The sequence below is a fragment of the Podarcis filfolensis genome (genome assembly GCF_964270895.1).
Source record: "Podarcis filfolensis genome assembly, chromosome: 12".
In the NCBI taxonomy this organism is placed as follows: domain Eukaryota; kingdom Metazoa; phylum Chordata; class Lepidosauria; order Squamata; family Lacertidae; genus Podarcis; species Podarcis filfolensis.
Window position 1 is genome coordinate 54731004 of NC_139614.1, and position 20129 is coordinate 54751132.

The following is a 20129-nucleotide window of genomic DNA, read 5'->3' on the forward strand; positions in this document are numbered from 1 at the left end:
GTTTCCTGCACTCAATACCATTATGTGGTTATTTGTCGGCCCTCCAAGCTGTGGGGCACGCAGGTGGTGCTGTGGGTTAACCCACAGAACCTAGGGCTTGCCAATCAGAAGGTCAGCGGTTCGAATCCCCGCAACGGGGTGAGCTCCCATTGCTCATTCCCTGCTTCTGCCAACCTGTCAAAGTGCAAGTAGATAAATAGGTACCACTGTGGCGGGAAGGTAAACAGTGTTTCCGTGCACTGCTCTTCTTCGCCAGAAGCAGCTTAGTCCTGCTGGCCACATGACCCGGAAGCTGTACGCTGGCTCCCTCGGCCAGTAAAGCGAGATGTGCGCCGCAACCCCAGAGTCGGCCACGACTGGACCTAATGGTCAGGGGTCCCTTTACCTTTACCAAACTGTGGTGCCCTGGACACCAGCTCTGAGCTCCACCCCAAGCTCCACTGCTTTGTGTGGGATCTTCTGGAAGCCTGCAGCTGAGAGAGGAAGGGACAGATCCCCTGCAAGCGGTGCCCTATATAATTATTAATTTTGGGGTACCCTATTTATCCCTTTCCAAGAAATTGGCTCGAAGAGCAGAATGAAGCTGTCTCCCTGCTTTGTCTTGTATCCGCTCCTATAGAAACCGAAAGCCTTGCATGTTATCCTAGCTCAGCGACGCACGTTCCCAAGTGGATTCACTGTTTAGGTTTTAGGAGGATGTGGGTGGCTGGAGTTTTCTGCCAAGTTGATTGAGCAAGTTCACGTCCTCCCGCAGTTTGGCTTTTGATCTGGGGCTTCTATCTCTGTCCCGAGAATAGAGAGCAGGGCAGCAGAATTCTCTTGCTCAGGCAGGAAAGAGGATCATCTATGGAGCTCCTCCTGGCAGGGGCGATTTTGGGGGCCCTGGGAGCCTCCGCAGCAACACTCCCGGGCTCAGAATCCCCCCCGGCGCTACTTCCCCGAAACATAGCCAGGATGGCCGTCGAAGAATACAACCAGGAATCGGGCGGACAAGCTGTCTTCAGGCTGTGGAAGATCAGAAGCACGCGCAAAACAGTAAGTATGACGGGTTCGATCCCCTGAAATGTTCTCCTATTCAGGGATGGGCAGATCTGTCACTTTCAGTTAATTTCCATTGCTCATCTTTCCTTTTTTTAAAAATAATTTTTATTGGAAATTTTATTTACAACATAACATAAACCCCCCACCCAATACAGAAATGCAATAAGCATAACATACAACAATACAACCAACCAAATAAAAGCCTTCCTTTATCCTGATTCTGGCCTTCTTATTTACTTCATATAATCTGTTTCCTTTATGAATAATTATTAAGATTTTTCTAATTATAACTTAAATATCCACAAAGTCCCCTGCAGACATTAATCGAAACAAGTCCAGGTTTGTATTTTAGGGCACTGTTTTGTGAAGGATTCTCTGCGTTTTCCCCATGCTTTTTGAAACTCTTGTCTATTGTGATCTCTAATTGCCTCTCTTAATCTAGCCAGTTCAATATACTCTAACAGTTTGTCTTGCCATTCCTTTTTTGTTGGCACAATTTCTTTTTTTCCAGTTTTTAGCAATTAGGATCCTTGCTGCTCCTGTGGCATAGAGGAATATTTTCTGATCTTCTCTTGCTATACCTGTGTCCGTTATCCCTAGTAGAAAAGCTGCTGTATTTTAGTTAAACATTTTTTTTAAGCTCATCATATACTACATTCCAGAAGCTTTTGATTTTTTCACAGGTCCACCAAACATGTATAAGTGTCCCTTCTGTTTTACCACACCTCCAGCACAGATTTGTTTTTGTCTTATACATTTTAGCTATTTTGGTAGGTGTTAAGTACCATCTATAAAACATCTTGATTAGATTTTCCCTCAATACTTCACAGGCCGTAAATTTCCAGTTCTTTCTCCATAGTTCTTCCCATGCTCATCTTTCCAATCATACCTTCAGTGACCCAGATGAAAATTCAGCACTTTAGTGCCAATCTTTCCTTATTTGCATATTTCCTCTGCTTCTCATTCTTCCAGTCTTAATTTCGGTTATCCATTTTTTGCAATAATAATAATAATCCTGAAATTTCATCGTCACTTTAGTGCAAATCTCTCCCAATAAAGCATATTTTGCAAAACAATTTCCTGTCTCTACAACAGAAAGTGCAAGGACAACATGCAAGCTTGTCTTTCTAAATAACTTTTGACATGGATGTTAGGATCCCAGCAAGGGAAAAACTGGTGGGGGGGGGTATACATTTGTCTTTGCGCTATAAGAACTTGTAGACTTTGGCTGTTGCGGAAACAGTAATACATAAACAGTGTGTTTCCAGAGGGATGGAGGGTCGAAAAAGCTTTTATGTCATCTGGTGGGATTTTATTTCCTCTGTTCCACGTCACCATCCATGTCAGCTCAGGGAATATGGATGCCTTGATTTATTTTGGTGTGTCACGATTTCTTCCTCTTATTACTTACTGTTTGTTTGCTTTGTATCTGGCGTGGTGTAATGTCCTGCTAGGGATGCGGGTAGCACTGTGGGTTAAACCACAGCGCCTAGGACTTGCTGATCAGAAGGTCGGCGGTTCGAATCCCCACGACAGGGTGATCTCCCGTTGCTTGGTCCCTGCTCCCGCCAACCTAGCAGTTTGAAAGCACATCAAAGTGCAAGTAGATAAATAAGTACCGCTCCGGCGGGAAGGTAAACGACATTTCCGTGCGCTGCTCTGGTTCGCCAGAAGCGGCTTAGTCATGGTGGCCACATGACCCAGAAGCTGTACGCCGGCTCCCTCGGCCAGTAAAGCGAGATGAGTGCCACAACCCCAGAGTCGGCCACGACTGGACCTAATGGTCAGGGGTCCCTTTACCTTTAATGTCCTGCTACTACAACTTTGGGTTGTTAGTAATGGTCATTATAGAATCCTAGAATTGGAGAGCCAGAAGAGACCCCGACGGCCATCTAGTCCAACCCCCTGGGATGCAGGAACTCCTGATTATGTCACAAGAAAATTGTTTTTAAAAAGAAATAGGAGTTCAGGGGAAGGGTTGAAGGGGGGGTTAAGGACAGGAACCAAAAAGCTAATGCACATTCATGGTTTCAAACGCAGAGGAAAGGGGCAATGACCTCATTGCATTTTAAGCCGCTAATCTGAACAAACCTTTAAATTCCAAACAGATTTTCTCATCCTCTGAGGCCCTGATAAATCTGTTAAGTGTTCACATCGCTGCATATCTTTTTCCTGCCTTCTCTTTGAAACAGCCCCCCCTTAAACTCTCTGTATCTCCACACGAAGAGCAGCAACTGAATTCCTGTTAATGCTTTGTTTGTGCTGCTTTTATCAAAAATGCAACCATTTTCCTGGCGCTCCAGCGACTCACTGGCTCGCTCATTCCCTATTGCCAAAAACCTACGGGGAGATTATGGAGGAAGACTGCCTGGGGCCCAGCTGAGGGAAGAAGTCCTTTTCTTATTCATCTTATGCATCAGCTAGAAAATGCTTCAGAACTTTTCCTGCATCCCTCCAAAAATGTAGAGGGAAAGACTGTAGATTGCAAGCTCCATGAAGGCAGAGACCTGCCTCTCTGTCAGGAGCGAGCCAGCAATAAATCACACACAGGAAGTGGAGTTAACTCTTTATTAGAAGAAGCAGGATCTGCTCAGGAGTGCTGGGCCTAATGTTGTAAACAAAATCTGCCCTTTTCCCTTATGGGGTATCCAAGAGCCCATATAGAGTCCTTACATAGGTTCCCTATTGGTAGGAGAAAATAACAGAGGCCAACCAGAGAATACTGAGAAGCAAAGCAGCTAGTAAGCCTGATCTTTATTGATGGTTGGGCAGTGTTCTCGAAGCTACCAGCTTGAGTTTGACCAAACTGTGGGAGGCAGTGGAAGACAGGAATGCCTGGAGTGCTCTGGTCCAGGGGGTCATGAAGAGTTGGACACGACTAAACAACTCAACAACAACAATAATAATAATAATAATAATTCCTTCCCCTTAATTCCTTCGTCCAAGTCATTTACAAAGACCTTGGGCCCAGGATAGAACCCTACGGCACCCGACGTGTCACTTTCCCCCCAGAATGACGAGGAACCATAAATGAATAGATTTTGGGCTTGGTCATCCAACTGGCTACAAATCCACCTAACCTCATATCCAGCTGACATTTTACTACCTTCCATGGGTGTAGTCGAGGGGTGGGGCTAATGTCCTGTCTTTGGGGTATTATTCTTACCTGCAATTTCCCAAGGAAAGCTCAGCAACTTTGGCTGCCCCCCACCCTAACAAAAATCCTGGCTATGCTCATGCCACCTTCGCTACAAGAATATCATGGGGGATTTTGTCAAAGGCCTTCCTGAAATCAAGATACACTACACAGCATCCCCCTGATCCACCAAGCTTGTAACTCCATAAAAAAGGGGGTGAGATTCATCTGGCATGACTAGTCTGGGACTGCTCAGTCTGTAATAATAATAATAATAATAATAATAATAATAATAATAATAATAATTTATTTGTACCCCACCCATCTGGCTGGGTATCACCAGGCACTCTGGGCAGCTTCCAAAAAAGATTAAAAATACATTAAAATGCCACACATTAAAAACTTTCCTGAACTGCAACATGGCTCTTTAAGTTGGTGTGTATTTCTCTCCCCCCCCCCCAAATGGTGAGTAAAAACTGAGGGGTGCCAAGGGGGCAGGGGGCAAACCAACCGTTGTGGCTTGATTATTTTCTTTCATGTTTTATTTAATGGCAGAGAGGAAATACCACGTGTTTTCTCTCCTTGCGTGAACTCTGCAGACTTTGATCTTGTGTGTTTCAGCTCTGAGGTTTGTTTGCTTTTGTAGGAAAAGGCCTTGAAATTCTGCCCAGGCATTCCCAAAGAGAGGAGCGCAGATACTCCTTTGACGCTGACCTCCCAATTTTGGAATTTGTCCTGCAGAAGACTGGAAGAACTGGACCTTGTTGTAAACAAAATCTGCCCAATCTGCCCCTTTTTCCTTATGGGGTATCCAAGAGCCCATATCGAGTCCTTACGCAGGTTCCCTATTGGTAGGAGAGAATAACAGAGGCCAACTAGAGAATACTGAGAAGCAAAGCAGCTAGTAAGCCTGATCTTTATTGAACTGTTGCAACAGGGTGCTCCCCTCACCCGCAGGAGAGAGGAGGGACCCAGAACAAAGGTGTGCCTGCCCTTATATAGACATTTTAAATTGCCCGCCCTGGAGTCCAAGACCACCCCCGGACACATCATACATACATCACAGAAAGGGGCGGTCTACAGCAGAAATCTGAGTGTGTTGTTTATCTCCTGTCTGGCAGGTTACCTGTTAATGCTTACTTGATTGGATACCCTGGGGAGCCTGGCCAGTCTTTTGGAATGATAAATGATAAGTTCCTAGTCAGGCCATAGGCTCACCCTATTCAAACACAGACATACCCTTAAGACTGGATTTCTGAAGGAAAAGACAATGGGGAGGCTTTTCCATTTTCCTTTGACCTTGCAGAGAAAACATTTGGTCAGTTTGGGAATCAAACTGTCTTTTTCTCTTGGAAGTTTTTCGCAGAATCACAGGCTTGTAGAGTTGGAAAGGGCAGGGAGAATCGTCGAGTCCCACCCCCCACAGTGCAGGAATCTTCCATCCAATGTGGGGGTCAAACGCACAACCCTGAGATTAAGAGTCTTATGCTCTGCCGAGCTATTCTTATCGCAACATAAATATTACAGCACATTCGCAACTCTCTGGGAATTTCCAGGAACCCCAGGGGGCTCACATAAAAATCAGTTTCGTTTCTGACAAAGTCGCCGGAGGCTTGCTGGCATCTGAAATATTTTTGTGTGTTTACAAATATACCCATTGTGGATAACCATGGACTGGTGGGGGGTCCTGAATCGGTCAGGGGTTCGGAAATTCCCATGATCACCAAAAGCTATTGAAAGAAACATAAAGACGGATGCCAACAAATTGTGGATAGTACTAAACATCTTAAAAAGCAGAGACATCACCTTGCCAACAAAGGTCCGTATAGTTAAGGCTCTGGTTTTCCCAGTAGTGATGTATGGAAGTGAGAGCTGGACCATCAAGAAGGCTGATCGCCGAAGAATGGATGCTTTTGGATTATGGTGCTGGAGAAGACTCTTGAGAGTCCCATGGACTGCAAGAAGATCAAACCTCTCCATTCTGAAGGAAATCAGCCCTGAGTGCTCACTGGAAGGACAGATCCTGAAGCTGAGGCTCCAAGACTTTGGCCACCTCAGGAGAAGAGAAGACTCCCTGGAAAAGACCCTGATGTTGGGAAAGATGGAGGGCACAAGGAGAAGGGGATGACAGAGGATGAGATGGCTGGACAGTGTTCTCGAAGCTACGAACATGAGTTTGACCAAACTGTGGGAGGCAGTGGAAGACAGGAGTGCCTGGCGTGCTCTGGTCCAGGGGGTCACGAAGAGTCAGACATGACTAAACGACTAAATAAAAACACTAAACAGTCCAACAGACATTGCCAAGTTAAAAAAGTGAATGGATTTATATGCAGACCACCCGAACAGATGCATTTTTATACACTGTATTTGACTGGAGAACTGGATTGCAAAATTCAGAGAAATGCAGATTTCAAGGGAATAGCTGTATTCTGATTCAAATATTGTTGTGAAAAATGCAGATTAGGCCGATTTGCCTTTAAATGAACCAAAGCAACTTTTCCCCACATTACCACAGTCGTAAAGCACATGTTGCAGGTTTCTCTTCTCTCTCACACACAACCCCACCCACCATAGCCCTTCTGTGCTTCACAACCACTTCTAAGTTTCTGACTTGAACAACAACAAAACGGAGATTCTCTGAGCATGTGCAGTTTCATATTTTTATACTCCCTGAAATCCTGGCACCATGACAACTGCAGCAATAAAACAGAGTTTCCTTCTGCTGCCCTGATGCTGAACGCATTTACAGCGGTGCCTTGGTTCCTGAACGACTTAGTTGTCGAACAAATCGGTTCCCGAACGCTGCAAACCCTGAAGTAAGTGTTTGCGGATGTTTTTTGGAAGCCAAACATCTGAGGCAACTCCCGCTTGAGTTCAGGAAGCTCCTGCAGCCAATCGGAAGCCGCACCTTGGTTTTCGAATGGTTTCGGGAGTCCAACGGACTTCTGGAACGGAATAAGTTTGAGAACCAAGTTAACCACTGTACTTGGAAATAAGCTCCATTTTGATGCAAGAAAGGAGAATGTGTTTCCCAAGTAAAAATAATAAAATGAGCCTTTGTAACCATATACGTGCCCAGTCAACTGCCTAAAGGTAAAGGTACCCCTGACCATTAGGTCCAGTTACGGACGACTCGGGTTGCGCACTCATCACGCTCTATAGGCTGAGGGTCATGTGGCCAGCATGTCTAAGCTGCTTCTGGCAAACCAGAGCAGCGCACGGAAATGCCATTTACCTTCCCACTGGAGTGGTGCCTATTTATCTACTTGCACTTTGAGGTGCTTTTGAACTGCTAGCTTGGCAGGAGCAGGGACCGAGCAACGGGAGCTCACCCCGTCGTGGGGATTCGAACCACCGACCTTCTGATCGGCAAGTTCTAGACCACAGCGCCAGCCGTGTCCCTATACTGTCCCTATACTGCCTATAAAACATTTTTTTCAAATAAGGAGGTACCCTGTGGCCAGCCGTCCCCAGGTTCCCCCTGGCATGCCCATGCCAACCTGTTTCCTGTTTCCTGCACTCAATACCATTATGTGGTTATTTGTCGGCCCTCCAAGCTGTGGGGCACGCAGGTGGTGCTGTGGGTTAACCCACAGAACCTAGGGCTTGCCAATCAGAAGGTCAGCGGTTCGAATCCCCGCAACGGGGTGAGCTCCCATTGCTCATTCCCTGCTTCTGCCAACCTGTCAAAGTGCAAGTAGATAAATAGGTACCACTGTGGCGGGAAGGTAAACAGCGTTTCCATGCACTGCTCTTCTTCGCCAGAAGCAGCTTAGTCCTGCTGGCCACATGACCCGGAAGCTGTACACCGGCTCCCTCGGCCAGTAAAGCGAGATGAGCGCCGCAACCCCAGAGTCGGCCACGACTGGACCTAATGGTCAGGGGTCCCTTTACCTTTACCAAACTGTGGTGCCCTGGACACCAGCTCTGAGCTCCACCCCAAACTCCACTGCTTTGTGTGGGATCTTCTGGAATCCTGCAGCTGAGCGAGGAAGGGACAGATCCCCTGCAAGCGGTGCCCTATATCATTATTAATTTTGGGGTACCCTATTTATCCCTTTCCAAGAAATTGGCTCGAAGAGCAGAATGAAGCTGTCTCCCTGCTTTGTCTTGTATCCGCTCCTATAGAAACCGAAAGCCTTGCATGTTATCCTAGCTCAGCGACGCACGTTCCCAAGTGGATTCACTGTTTAGGTTTTAGGAGGATGTGGGTGGCTGGAGTTTTCTGCCAAGTTGATTGAGCAAGTTCACGTCCTCCCGCAGTTTGGCTTTTGATCTGGGGCTTCTATCTCTGTCCCGAGAATAGAGAGCAGGGCAGCAGAATTCTCTTGCTCAGGCAGGAAAGAGGATCATCTATGGAGCTCCTCCTGGCAGGGGCGATTTTGGGGGCCCTGGGAGCCTCCGCAGCAACACTCCCGGGCTCAGAATCCCCCCCGGCGCTACTTCCCCGAAACATAGCTAGGATGGCCGTCGAAGAATACAACCAGGAATCGGGCGGACAAGCTGTCTTCAGGCTGTGGAAGATCAGAAGCACGCGCAAAACAGTAAGTATGACGGGTTTGATTCCCTGAAATGTTCTCCTATTCAGGGATGGGCAGATCTGTCACTTTCAGTTAATTTTCATTGCTCATCTTTCCTTTTTTTAAAAATATTTTTTATTGGAAATTTTATTTACAACATAACATAAACCCCCCACCCAATACAGAAATGCAATAAGCATAACATACAACAATACAACCAACCAAATAAAAGCCTTCCTTTATCCTGATTCTGGCCTTCTTATTTACTTCATATAATCTGTTTCCTTTATGAATAATTATTAAGATTTTTCTAATTATAACTTAAATATCCACAAAGTCTCCTGCAGACATTAATCGAAACAAGTCCAGGTTTGTATTTTAGGGCACTGTTTTGTGAAGGATTCTCTGCGTTTTCCCCATGCTTTTTGAAACTCTTGTCTATTGTGATCTCTAATTGCCTCTCTTAATCTAGCCAGTTCAATATACTCTAACAGTTTGTCTTGCCATTCCTTTTTTGTTGCATCAAAGTGCAAGTAGATAAATAAGTACCGCTCCGGCGGGAAGGTAAACGACATTTCCGTGCGCTGCTCTGGTTCGCCAGAAGCGGCTTAGTCATGGTGGCCACATGACCCAGAAGCTGTACGCCAGCTCCCTCGGCCAATAAAGCGAGATGAGCGCCACAACCCCAGAGTCGGCCACGACTGGACCTAATGGTCAGGGGTCCCTTTACCTTTAATGTCCTGCTACTACAACTTTGGGTTGTTAGTAATGGTCATTATAGAATCCTAGAATTGGAGAGCCAGAAGAGACCCCGACGGCCATCTAGTCCAACCCCCTGGGATGCAGGAACTCCTGATTATGTCACAAGAAAATTGTTTTTAAAAAGAAATAGGAGTTCAGGGGAAGGGTTGAAGGGGGGGTTAAGGACAGGAACCAAAAAGCTAATGCACATTCATGGTTTCAAATGCAGAGGAAAGGGGCAATGACCTCATTGCATTTTAAGCCGCTAATCTGAACAAACCTTTAAATTCAAACAGATTCTCTCATCCTCTGAGGCCCTGATAAATCTGTTAAGTGTTCACATCGCTGCATATCTTTTTCCTGCCTTCTCTTTTAAACAGCCCCCCCTTAAACTCTCTGTAACTCCACACGAAGAGCAGCAACTGAATTCCTGTTAATGCTTTGTTTGTGCTGCTTTTATCAAAAATGAAACCATTTTCCTGGCGCTCCAGCGACTCACTGGCTCGCTCATTCCCTATTGCCAAAAACTTACAGGGAGATTATGGAGGAAGACTGCCTGGGGCCCAAGAAGTCCTTTTCTTATTCATCTTACGCATCAGCTAGAAAATGCTTCAGAACTTTTCCTGCATCCCTCCAAAAATGTAGAGGGAAAGACTGCAGATTGCAAGCTCCTTGAAGGCAGAGACCTGCCTCTCTGTCAGGAGCGAGCCAGCAATAAATCGCACACAGGAAGTGGAGTTAAATCTTTATTAGAAGAAACAGGATCTGCTCAGGAGTGCCGGGCCTAATGTTGTAAACAAAATCTGCCCTTTTCCCTTATGGGGTATCCAAGAGCCCATATAGAGTCCTTACATAGGTTCCCTATTGGTAGGAGAGAATAACAGAGGCCAAGCAGAGAATATTGAGAAGCAAAGCAGCTAGTAAGCCTGATCTTTATTGAACTGTTGCAACAGGGTGCTCCCCTCACCCGCAGGAGAGAGGAGGGACCCAGAACAAAGGTGTGCCTGCCCTTATATAGACATTTTAAATTGCCCGCCCTGGAGTCCAAGACCACCCCCAGACACATCATACATACATCACAGAAAGGGGCGGTCTACAGCAGAAATCTGAGTGTGTTGTTTATCTCCTGTCTGGCAGGTTACCTGTTAATGCTTACTTGATTGGATACCCTGGGGAGCCTGGCCAGTCTTTTGGAATGATAAATGATAAGTTCCTAGTCAGGCCATAGGCTCACCCTATTCAAACACAGACATACCCTTAAGACTGGATTTCTGAAGGAAAAGACAATGGGGAGGCTTTTCCATTTTCCTTTGACCTTGCAGAGAAAACATTTGGTCAGTTTGGGAATCAAAAATGGTTCTAGGTCGGTCTTCCTGTGCTGATCTATGTATGTGCTTGGTTGGTACACTTATGAACATTTAACATATATCTAAGACCTCAAAATTCCTAGCACACAAATGAGCATAGAAAATCTTCATCGGCAGGTCTTGCCCCTATGAGGCAGTTGTGGAGACAGAAAGTCCCTGCCTTTCCACTGCTGCCTAAGTCTTTTCCTTTCCCGGGTCTTTTGCGAGCAATCTGATACTATGCCGGCATGCTTCTCTTTGCATCATCTTCTTCATGCCTCTCCTGGTTCTGGGAGACCAAGGAGGAGGGGAGTTTGTCACAGCAGGATGGAGAGACACGCTTGCTTCTTCACCAGCCAGACTCCTCTTCTGTCTCAGCTTTTGCACTGCTCTCTGCCACAGAGATGTATGGTAGTGATATATGGAAGTGAGAGCTGGACCATAAAGAAGGCTGATCGCCAAAGAATTGATGCTTTTGAATTATGGTGCTGGAGGAGACTCTTGAGAGTCCCATGGACTGCAAGAAGATCAAACCTCTCCATTCTGAAGGAAATCAGTCCTGAGTGCTCATGGGAAGGACAGATCCTGAAGCTGAAGCTCCAAGACTTTGGCCACCTCATGAGAAGAGAAGACTCCCTGGAAAAGACCCTGATGTTGGGAAAGATGGAGGGCGCATGGAGAAGGGGACAACAGAGGACGAGATGGTTGGACAGTGTTCTCAAAGCTACCAGCATGAGTTTGACCAAACTGCGGGAGGCAGTGGAAGGCAGGAGTGCCTGGCGTGCTCTGGTCCAGGGGGTCACGAAGAGTTGGACACGACTAAACGACTAAACAACAACAACAACAACAACTGCCACAGACTCTTCCTCCTCACTAAAGCCGGCTCCCTCTTCAGCTTCCTACATCTCCTCTCCCCACCCCTCTCCTCCTCCTCCCTCTGACCCCTCGTCGTCATTGCACCACCACTGCCCAGGCTCTGAGCCTTCTGTGGCCATCATACAGGGTCCCCGGACGTTTCACCGTCTATTGATCCCTGTACCACCACTTTATATCTCGCCACCACCACCCAGGCCCTACCTGGGGCAATACTGTGTCCAGTCAGGGTTTAAACTGGAACATAAACTTCTGTTTATTTATTGCAGTTTAACAAGCGTGTGGTTTCCTAAACGGTATCGGTCAATTACAATCATGGGGTGCCTATCCTATAACTTCTGCTACCTGCTCTCACTCACTAAACCACCTCTCAGATATTTACTCATCTTCCTAGCTCCTAACTGTTCCTGACTCAGCTTATTTCACTACACTAACAGTCTGAATGATTCTCGCCCTGTGGCGTTGACACCCATTATAATGAAATGTTTCGGAAAACTGGTGAGGAAGCGCACCTGTCAGGGGCTCAGGAGCAGAAGCACAGGGGAGAGAGGAAATGGAGAGCGAAGGGGAAGAATCCGAGGGCAGCGTAGGGGAGTATGACAGTGACCCGAGAGATTCCATGAGCTTCTCCAGCGAATCAGAAGATTCCCAGAAGGGGGCGCCGATGGTCAGGGCAAGGGGGGGTCCCAGGGGGGACGCACCAGAAACAAGGGGCCAGCGGGGACTCCCAAAGCAGCAGCGGGGGATCAGGACCAGTTTCCCCACCAGAGCGTAGTGGGGAGGAAGAGTCACATGTGTCAGGACCAGTGTCTCCTCCAGCGGGGAGAGAAGAAACTGGAAGTGAAACTGAACTTCAATAAAGACTTTCGTACTTAACAACGAAGCGGCGTTGGTCCGTTGTGAGCGGGGACCTCGGGCAGCTCTGACAGCATCTTATCTTGTCTGCCAGTGGGACTTGACCCTTACCAGTTTGCGTACAAGGCAAAGAGATCCACAGAGGATGCTGTGGCAATGGCTTTACATGCTGTTCTGACTCACTTGGAGAAGCAAGGGAACTACGCAAGACTGTTATTTGTAGACTTTAGTTCTGCATTTAATACTATTCTTCCGCATAGATTGGTGCCCAAATTATTAGACCTGGGACTTCCACCATGTTTGTGCAGGTAGATATTAGATTTTCTATCAAACCGTTCCCAAAGGGTCAGGTTGGGTTCCCATGTCTCTGCGGATCTCATCACGAATACGGGGACGCCACAGGAGTGCGTGTTGAGCCTGCTTTTATATATGCTCTATATATCTGACTGTCCCCCAAATACCCCAGTAATAAGATCATTAAGTTTGTAGATGATACAACAGTGGTTGGTTTAATCACGGCTGGAGAGGGGGAGGTGGCCTATAGGAAGGAAGTTGAGCAGTTGAGGGAGTGGCGCAGGAAAAAACAACTTACTCCTTAACTTAAAGAAAACAAAAGAGATCATTGTGGGCTTTAGGAAATGTAAATTGAATATTCAGCCACTTATTATTGAGGGGAAGTGCGTGGAACAGGTCTCAGTGTTCGGATTTCTGGGAATGGAGTTGAGAGATGACCTAACCTGGGGAGAAAACAGTCAAGACCTGATGAAGAGAGCACAGAAGAGGTTATATTTTCTGAGAATCCTCCGGAAAAACAATTTCTCAAAGGACCTGTTGATGGCATTTTACCATTGCACTGTGGAGAGTGTATTAACTTATGGTCTGTGTGTGTGGTTTGGGAGCTGCATGGTCAGGAAAAAAACAATGCTGTCCAGGGTTGTAAAGACTGCGGAGAGAATAATTGGGTGCACTCTTCCCACCTTGGATCAAATCTACGCTTCCAGGTGCCATAAGAAAGCTGCAGAGATAGCGCAGGATAGTGCGCACCCCAGAAATTATTTCTTTTAGCTTCTGCCTTTTGGAAGAAGGTCCAGGGTTATAAAGACTAGGACTAGCCGCCTGAGAAACAGTTTCTACACAAATGCAATTCTGGTTCTAAACGCAGCATAAGGGGTCTCTATAGTATAGTGTATTTCAAAATGGGGTTTTTAGGGGGTTTTGAATTTTTTATGTAGTTTTTCAGTTTCATTGTTCTGCATGGGACAATGAAAATAAAGATATCGTATATTGTATATAACTCAACCTACCCACAGGCTCTATCCCAATTCACTCCCACTCCAACCAACCACCCAACTCCCGACAAACTCCTTCCAGAGCTGGTTTTATAGTCTCTCTGACTCCACCCCCTGGGTCCTGATTGGGTAACCTGTTTAACTATTTCACCTCCAGCACTCTCATATGTTAACGTCACTCCTTCTTCCCTTGGGGGTCCCCCAGCTGGTTCCTCTCACCCAGGGATGCCAACTTGAATAAAATATTGGGGGAGGGGGTCAGGTAAGTCTCACCCTGTATAATCGATCACATGACGTGGCATGCACACACTCCTTGAATGGCAATGGCCATCAACTTTGGGGGGAGGCCAGCCTCCTCAAATATATTATTGGAACGCTCTGTCACAAGACACCAGGGCCCTGCGGGATTTGACATCTTTCCGCAGGGCCTGCAAGACGGAGCTGTTCCGCCTGGCCTTTGGTCAGGGTTCAGTCTGACCCCCTTCTTTCTATGGGACCCTGTATGGGATCCTGGCTCTTTGTATTGGCCCATATGGGACCAGCACGGGTGGCCGAGCCTGGTGAACTTTTAATTCCTTGCCCCTACTGTTATGATTTGTGAGTTCCCACTTCATTTTATTTTGATTTTAAATGTGGTTCGAATTGTATTTTAAACTAATCATTTGATTTTGTGTTTTTAATGTATTATATATTTGGTGTTAGCTGCCCTGAGGGCAGGGTATAAATTTATTATTATTATTATTATTATTATTGTTATTATTATTATTATTATTCAACAATAATTAAACATACTTTTACATCTTATTCAATTTTTTTTGACTTCCATCCATCCTGTCTGAAAATTTTCCAATCTAATCTCTCAGTATGCATTTTCCCTATTACATTTCAAACTCATAACCAATATCTCTCTTTTTTCTACTTTGTAACACTTCGTATATTTCTCCTTACAAAACTTCTTGTAGTCCTACTAGCGTAATTTGTCGATTACAGTCGCTCTTCAAATAATTCATATGCTTCTTCCAATCTTCTGTAAATCTCTGGTCCCACAAGTTTCGAATCCTTCCTGTCATTTTGCCCAATTCTGCCTAGTCCATTAATTTCATCTGCCGTTCTTCTTTCGCCGGAATTTCTTCTTGCTTCCTATTTATTTATTTATTTATTATTCTGCTCCATAGAGATTTGACTGGGGGGTTCACTTCAGCATGGACTTTACCATCAAGGAGACCCTCTGTCAGAAAACGAGCAAGTACAGGATTGGAGACTGCAAATACAAACCGAATGGGGTGAGTGACAGGGTTGGGCTCTGGTTCGAATACCTGGTGCATGTGGTCCTGCCTCCAGATGCTGCTGTTGTTGCTAAACTATAACTCCCATTGTCCCTATTGGCCACATTTGCCAGGGCTGATGGGAGTTAGAGTCCAACAGCTAGCTCCACCTCTGGGTCCCCCTCCTTGGTCTAGAACATGTGGGAATGTTCAGGGATGCAGGAGAGGATATATTGTCTGATTATATCCTTATCCAACTTGTGTTAACAAGTTCCGCAATATCAGCAGAGTAACATTCCCGTTTATTTTAAATTTGCAACGTCTGTGTTTGCTCAGGCTCGCTAAAGCCTCTATAATAACTGTTCTGGTATTTCCCCTTGTTCCCTCATAAAATATAAGAGACGACACAGTCTTTTACAAAAGTATAAAAAGAGTTTACTCACATTCTGTTCACAATCAGATCCCAGAAGGCAGACTTAGCTTAATGAAGTAACATACACTTGGAATCTATCTCTTAAGGAGACAGTCCCTTTGTCCTCTCTTGGCTGGTGGCCAAGAGAGCATCTTTGGCTAAGCAGATGTTGCTTCTTCGATGCATGTATTCAAAGAGAGAGAGATGGCTGCCCTGCCCTGTGCTTTTGTCCTTACCTGCACAGGTGAGGCCACACCCACCTCTAGTCACATGCAGAGGAAGTCTGTCCCAGCCCAGAAGGAAACAGGAAGTTTACCTGCTGGCTGGACAAACATTCCTCCCCATGTGTAAACATGTTCACTCTAGGAATGTTGTGTTTCACATCCCACAGAACAGGCACGTCCAACAGGTAGATTGTGATCTACCAGTAGATCACTGGATGTTTGTGGCAGATCACCAGTAGATCACTGTCTCCCCCCCAAGAAAGCTCCCCTAAAAAAAGCTCAAGAACTTTGACCTGAACCCCTAAAAATGGGCCTTCTCCTTCCTAAAAAGCTCAAAACTTTGACCTGAACCCCCAAAACTGGGCTTTCCTCATCCCTAAAAAAATCTCAAGAACTTTGACCTGAACCCCAAAAAAGGGGGTAGATCACTGTCAGTTTTTAACTCTGTGAGTAAATCGCAGTCTCTTGGGAGTTGGCCACGCCTGGTCAGGATGAATCCTAAAAATCCTGACCCATTTTCCTCCTCTCCAGACCACCAGAGATTGTTCTGCCGAGGTCTCAGTTCATAACTTCATGCAAGATTCACCGCTGACATCTGTGAATTGCCATCTGTTGCAGGTGAGCTGTTTGCCTGCTGAACTGGGACCATAAATGGTTTTAGTGGGAGTGTGAGGCTAATATTTTGTTGTCGTTGTTGAGTGCAAGGCTAATTTAGGGCTGCCATACATCTGGAATCTTTCTTTCTTTCTTTCTTTCTTTCTTTCTTTCTTTCTTTCTTTCTTTCTTCCTTCCTTCCTTCCTTCCTTCCTTCCTTCCTTCCTTCCTTCCTTCCTTCTGCCCTTCCTCCAAAGATCTCAGGGTGGTTCACAACATACAGACCCTCCGAGTGCCCCTATTTTCCAGGAACAGTCCGGGATTTACAGAAGCCCAGTCCCAGATTCTGAGTTGATCCCGGAATGTCCCTCTTTCCCTTAGGACATCCCTATTTTCCTTGGAGAAATGCTGGAGGGTTTGAACATATCGGATGCTTCGATTCAATCCCTGCGCTGCCTGTTTTGTTTGCGTTTTTTATCGCCGAACGGAAGTGGAAGACCTTTGTTGACTCTTCCTCTCGTTCTTCCGAATCTTTGCAGGCAAACAACCCCAACAGCAGGAACGCCAGACCCCAAGCAATGGAGGCCGCCCAGCCCAGAATATTTGTGCAGCAGTATTTCCCATCTTCCTTTTCTACTGCAGCTCTGACAGCCCCCGAAGAGTAGAAACACCCCTTTGCCCTCATCCACCAAGCTGAGCATCCCTCTCGGAGTTGGGACCTTTCCGAAATCTCTTTGGTCCCATGGACATTTGATTTTCCGAACTCATTCGGCTGGTAGAATATTACTGTAGACTCGTGCTATCCAAATATTGTTAGTATTCTAGAATGCCGCTGAGGTTTCTTTGTGTTTTAAATGCAGTGGTACCTCGGGTTAAGTACTTAATTCATTCCAGAGGTCCGTTCTTAACCTGAAACTGTTCTTAACCTGAAGCACCACTTTAGCTAATGGGGCCTCCCGCTGCCACCGCGCCGCCAGAGCACGATTTCTGTTCTCATCCTGAAGCAAAGTTCTTAACCTGAAGCACTATTTCTGGGTTAGCGGAGTCTGTAACCTGAAGCGTCTGTAACCCGAGGTACCACTCTGTTGCCTGTTAGCAACATACAAACGGACCACTTATAGACGCAGACTTTCTTTGGATAAATAGAATGATACTTGGAATGCGGGACGTGGGTGGCGCTGTGGGTTAAACCACAGAGCCTAGGACTTGCCGATCCAAAGGTCGGTGGTTCGAATCCCTGTGATGGGGTGAGCGCCCGTTGTTCGGTCCCTGCTCCTGCCCACCTAGCAGTTTGAAAGCACATCAAAGTACAAGTAGATGAATAGGTACCGCTCCGGCGGGAAGGCAAACGGCGTTTCTGTGCGCTGCTCTGGTTCGCCAGAAGCGGCTTAGTCATGCTGGCCACATGACCCAGAAGCTGTACGCCAGCTCCCTTGGCCAAGAAAGCGAGATGAGCGCCGCAACCCCAGAGTCAGCCATGACTGGACCTAACGGTCAGGGGTCCCTTTACCTTTACCTATTAGCAATGTACAAACGGACCGCTTATAGACACAGACTTTCTTTGGATAAATAGAATGATACTTGGAATGGCTTTATGCAGAATATACGAGCTTATTGATAAAGGAATTTGTATTGGGATAATACAACTCTCTACATTTGTATACTAATGTATGGAAATGTAATTGAAATTTTTAATTATTTTTATATTCACTTTTCCCCCTCTTCACCACTTTTTTTTATAAGCGAAATTCTTTTAATAAAATATCAAATAAAAATCTAAAAAAATCATTGATTTTCTAAACTCATTTGGCTGGTAGAATATTACTGTAGACTCTTTGTATCCAAATATTATTAGTATTCTAGGATGCGACTGAGAGGTGTGTGTGTTTTAAATGTTGCATTTTTCCAACACCACTGAAAGGGTTTGACAGTCATTCTGGTTCTCATAGACCAGGGTTTTCCCAACTTGAATCTTGTGGGTCGTGGCCTGAAATAGTGGCTGCTTTTAATCTTAGTGCAATAAATACAACTTTGGGTTTCGTTGTGTCTTGTAACACTGCGTCAACACCTGCAACCAAGCATCAGAAAGGCTCAAATTTTACATTTTAATGTGGTCTCTGGTGGCAGATCCAGTGATGTTTTGCCACAAATTGCCCATAAATTGCTTTTAATAGTAAGTGACTATTACAACTCGGTTTGCAGGCTCCACCAGAGGTTATCTGCAATAGTCACTCATGGAAACCTTCAATAAAAATGAATAGTAATAATAAAACACCTTTTGCAACTACCTTGTGGCAAACCAACTCCAAACCCGTTGCCAGGATTAGTTAATAGTTAATCCAAGGGTTATGTGGTTTGCTTAGTCGAAATAAGAAATAATACCATTGCCCTATGTGTCAATAATGATCCAAGACTGGGTCTGGCAACAAACCAACATTTCATTGATCTGCTCAATGGCAAAATCCAAACTCAGCCGTCCCACAGATACTTGACACAATGGACTTTATCATCAGAGCAATTAAAAAATATTCAGTTATATCTGACATTGCTTAGGTGACCATGTTTTTAGAGCTTGTGAAGCAATATCCTACAACCAGACAGTTGGTGTTCTTGCTGTGAAGAGTTTTGTAAGTACTATAAATACTTTGACAAATTCCACATGACTAGGGAGGCAGAGTAAAACTGGCCTGGATACCTCAGGCGCACTGGTTATAAAATGAGCAAGTCTGCAGTTAAAATGCACACGGTCGATGGGACTCAAAGACCTATGGCAAAAAAAAATCCACATGACAATAAAATGTTGGGTTGAGCCCAAGAAAGATGTTAAATTATTTTTGTATGCCACAACGGCTGCCCAAATATTGCTTGCTAAAAATTGGAAAACACAAGAACTACCAACAGTGGAAGATTGGCAGATGAAGATGATGGACTTTTCGGAGCCAGCTGACCCGACTGGAAGAATCCGCAACCAGAAAGAAGAGGAATTTCAAGAGGACTGGAGGAAATTTAAGGACTATTTGAATAAATATTGTAATATAAAAAATTAGAAATTACTTAATAATTATTATTTAATTAATATTAATCATTGTTTAATTAATAATTAAATAAATGGGCTTTAGAATGTTAAGAAAAGCGAATAAGATGGACTATAATGGGAATTTTTTTAGTTTAATAACGATATTGGAAAGCTGTTACTTTTAATTACAAGGAAACTCAGAAGGGAGGAAGTCAACCAAGATGTTTAAAAGGTTAGATTTGTGAAGAATTAAGTTAGTTGTTATTGTTTATCTGTTTATTGTCCCCCCTTTTTTCTTTTTCTTTTTCTCTTTTTGTTTTTGTGTATCATCTTGCTTTGTGGTTTGTGTTATCACGGTGGAAAATCTAATAAAAAAATTATTTAAAAAAATAATAATAAAATGTTGGGTTGCCACTCCAACTAAATTTCGACACGCCTGGAATACAGTGTCCAGTTCTGGGTACCACTATTTAAGAAGGATAATGACAAGCTGGAAGGTGGGCAGAGGAGGGAGACCAAGATGATGAAGGGTCTGAAAACTGAGCCTGATGAGGAATGGTTGAAGGAGAAGGTTTAGCCTGGATAAGAGGAAACTGAGAGGAGATATGAGAGCCATCTTCAAATATCTTTTTTTATTATTTTTTATTTTCAATGCAAAATTACAACAAAAATTACAAACATTGAATCCAAAATAAAATAGTACAAACAGGCAAAAGAAACCAAAAGAAAAAAGAACACACAAAAACACACATCTGCAAATAAAACGATATCATCATTCTAATCTAGTCATTACATACATATATACATATTGACTTCC

General features: G+C 44.9%; 2 protein-coding genes across 4 annotated transcripts in view; one reads left to right on the plus strand and one right to left on the minus strand.

Moving 5' to 3' along the window:
* Positions 1-20129, minus strand: part of LOC310746227 (cathelicidin-related peptide Oh-Cath-like) — a 520941-nt gene that overhangs the window by 436704 nt on the left and 64108 nt on the right. For both annotated transcript variants that reach the window (XR_014540521.1, XR_014540522.1), the window contains exon 5: positions 10673-10961. The gene's annotated coding sequence lies outside the window, so the exon portion shown is untranslated. The remainder of the gene's footprint in view (positions 1-10672; positions 10962-20129) is intronic.
* LOC310746240 (cathelicidin-4-like) lies at positions 697-18081 on the plus strand. Of its 2 annotated transcripts, none has more exons than XM_083580090.1 (4): positions 697-1035; positions 14977-15084; positions 16234-16320; positions 16836-18081. In XM_083580090.1, exons 1-4 carry the CDS (start codon positions 847-849, stop codon positions 16959-16961), a joined length of 510 nt encoding a protein of 169 aa, XP_083436216.1. In that variant the 5' UTR covers positions 697-846; the 3' UTR covers positions 16962-18081. The 2 variants fall into 2 exon arrangements, with proteins under 2 accessions (XP_083436216.1, XP_083436215.1); XM_083580089.1 differs by lacking the exon at positions 697-1035 and adding an exon at positions 8370-8721.

Excerpts from the sequence above, each read along its gene's own strand:
- LOC310746240 (XM_083580090.1), top strand. The coding sequence starts at position 847 with ATGGAGCTCCTCCTGGCAGGGGCGATTTTGGGGGCCCTGGGAGCCTCC. Across the intron at positions 1,036-14,976 it reads TCAGAAGCACGCGCAAAACA|AGATTTGACTGGGGGGTTCA; the intron begins GTAAGTATGACG and ends TCTGCTCCATAG. Across the intron at positions 15,085-16,233 it reads GCAAATACAAACCGAATGGG|ACCACCAGAGATTGTTCTGC; the intron begins GTGAGTGACAGG and ends CCTCCTCTCCAG.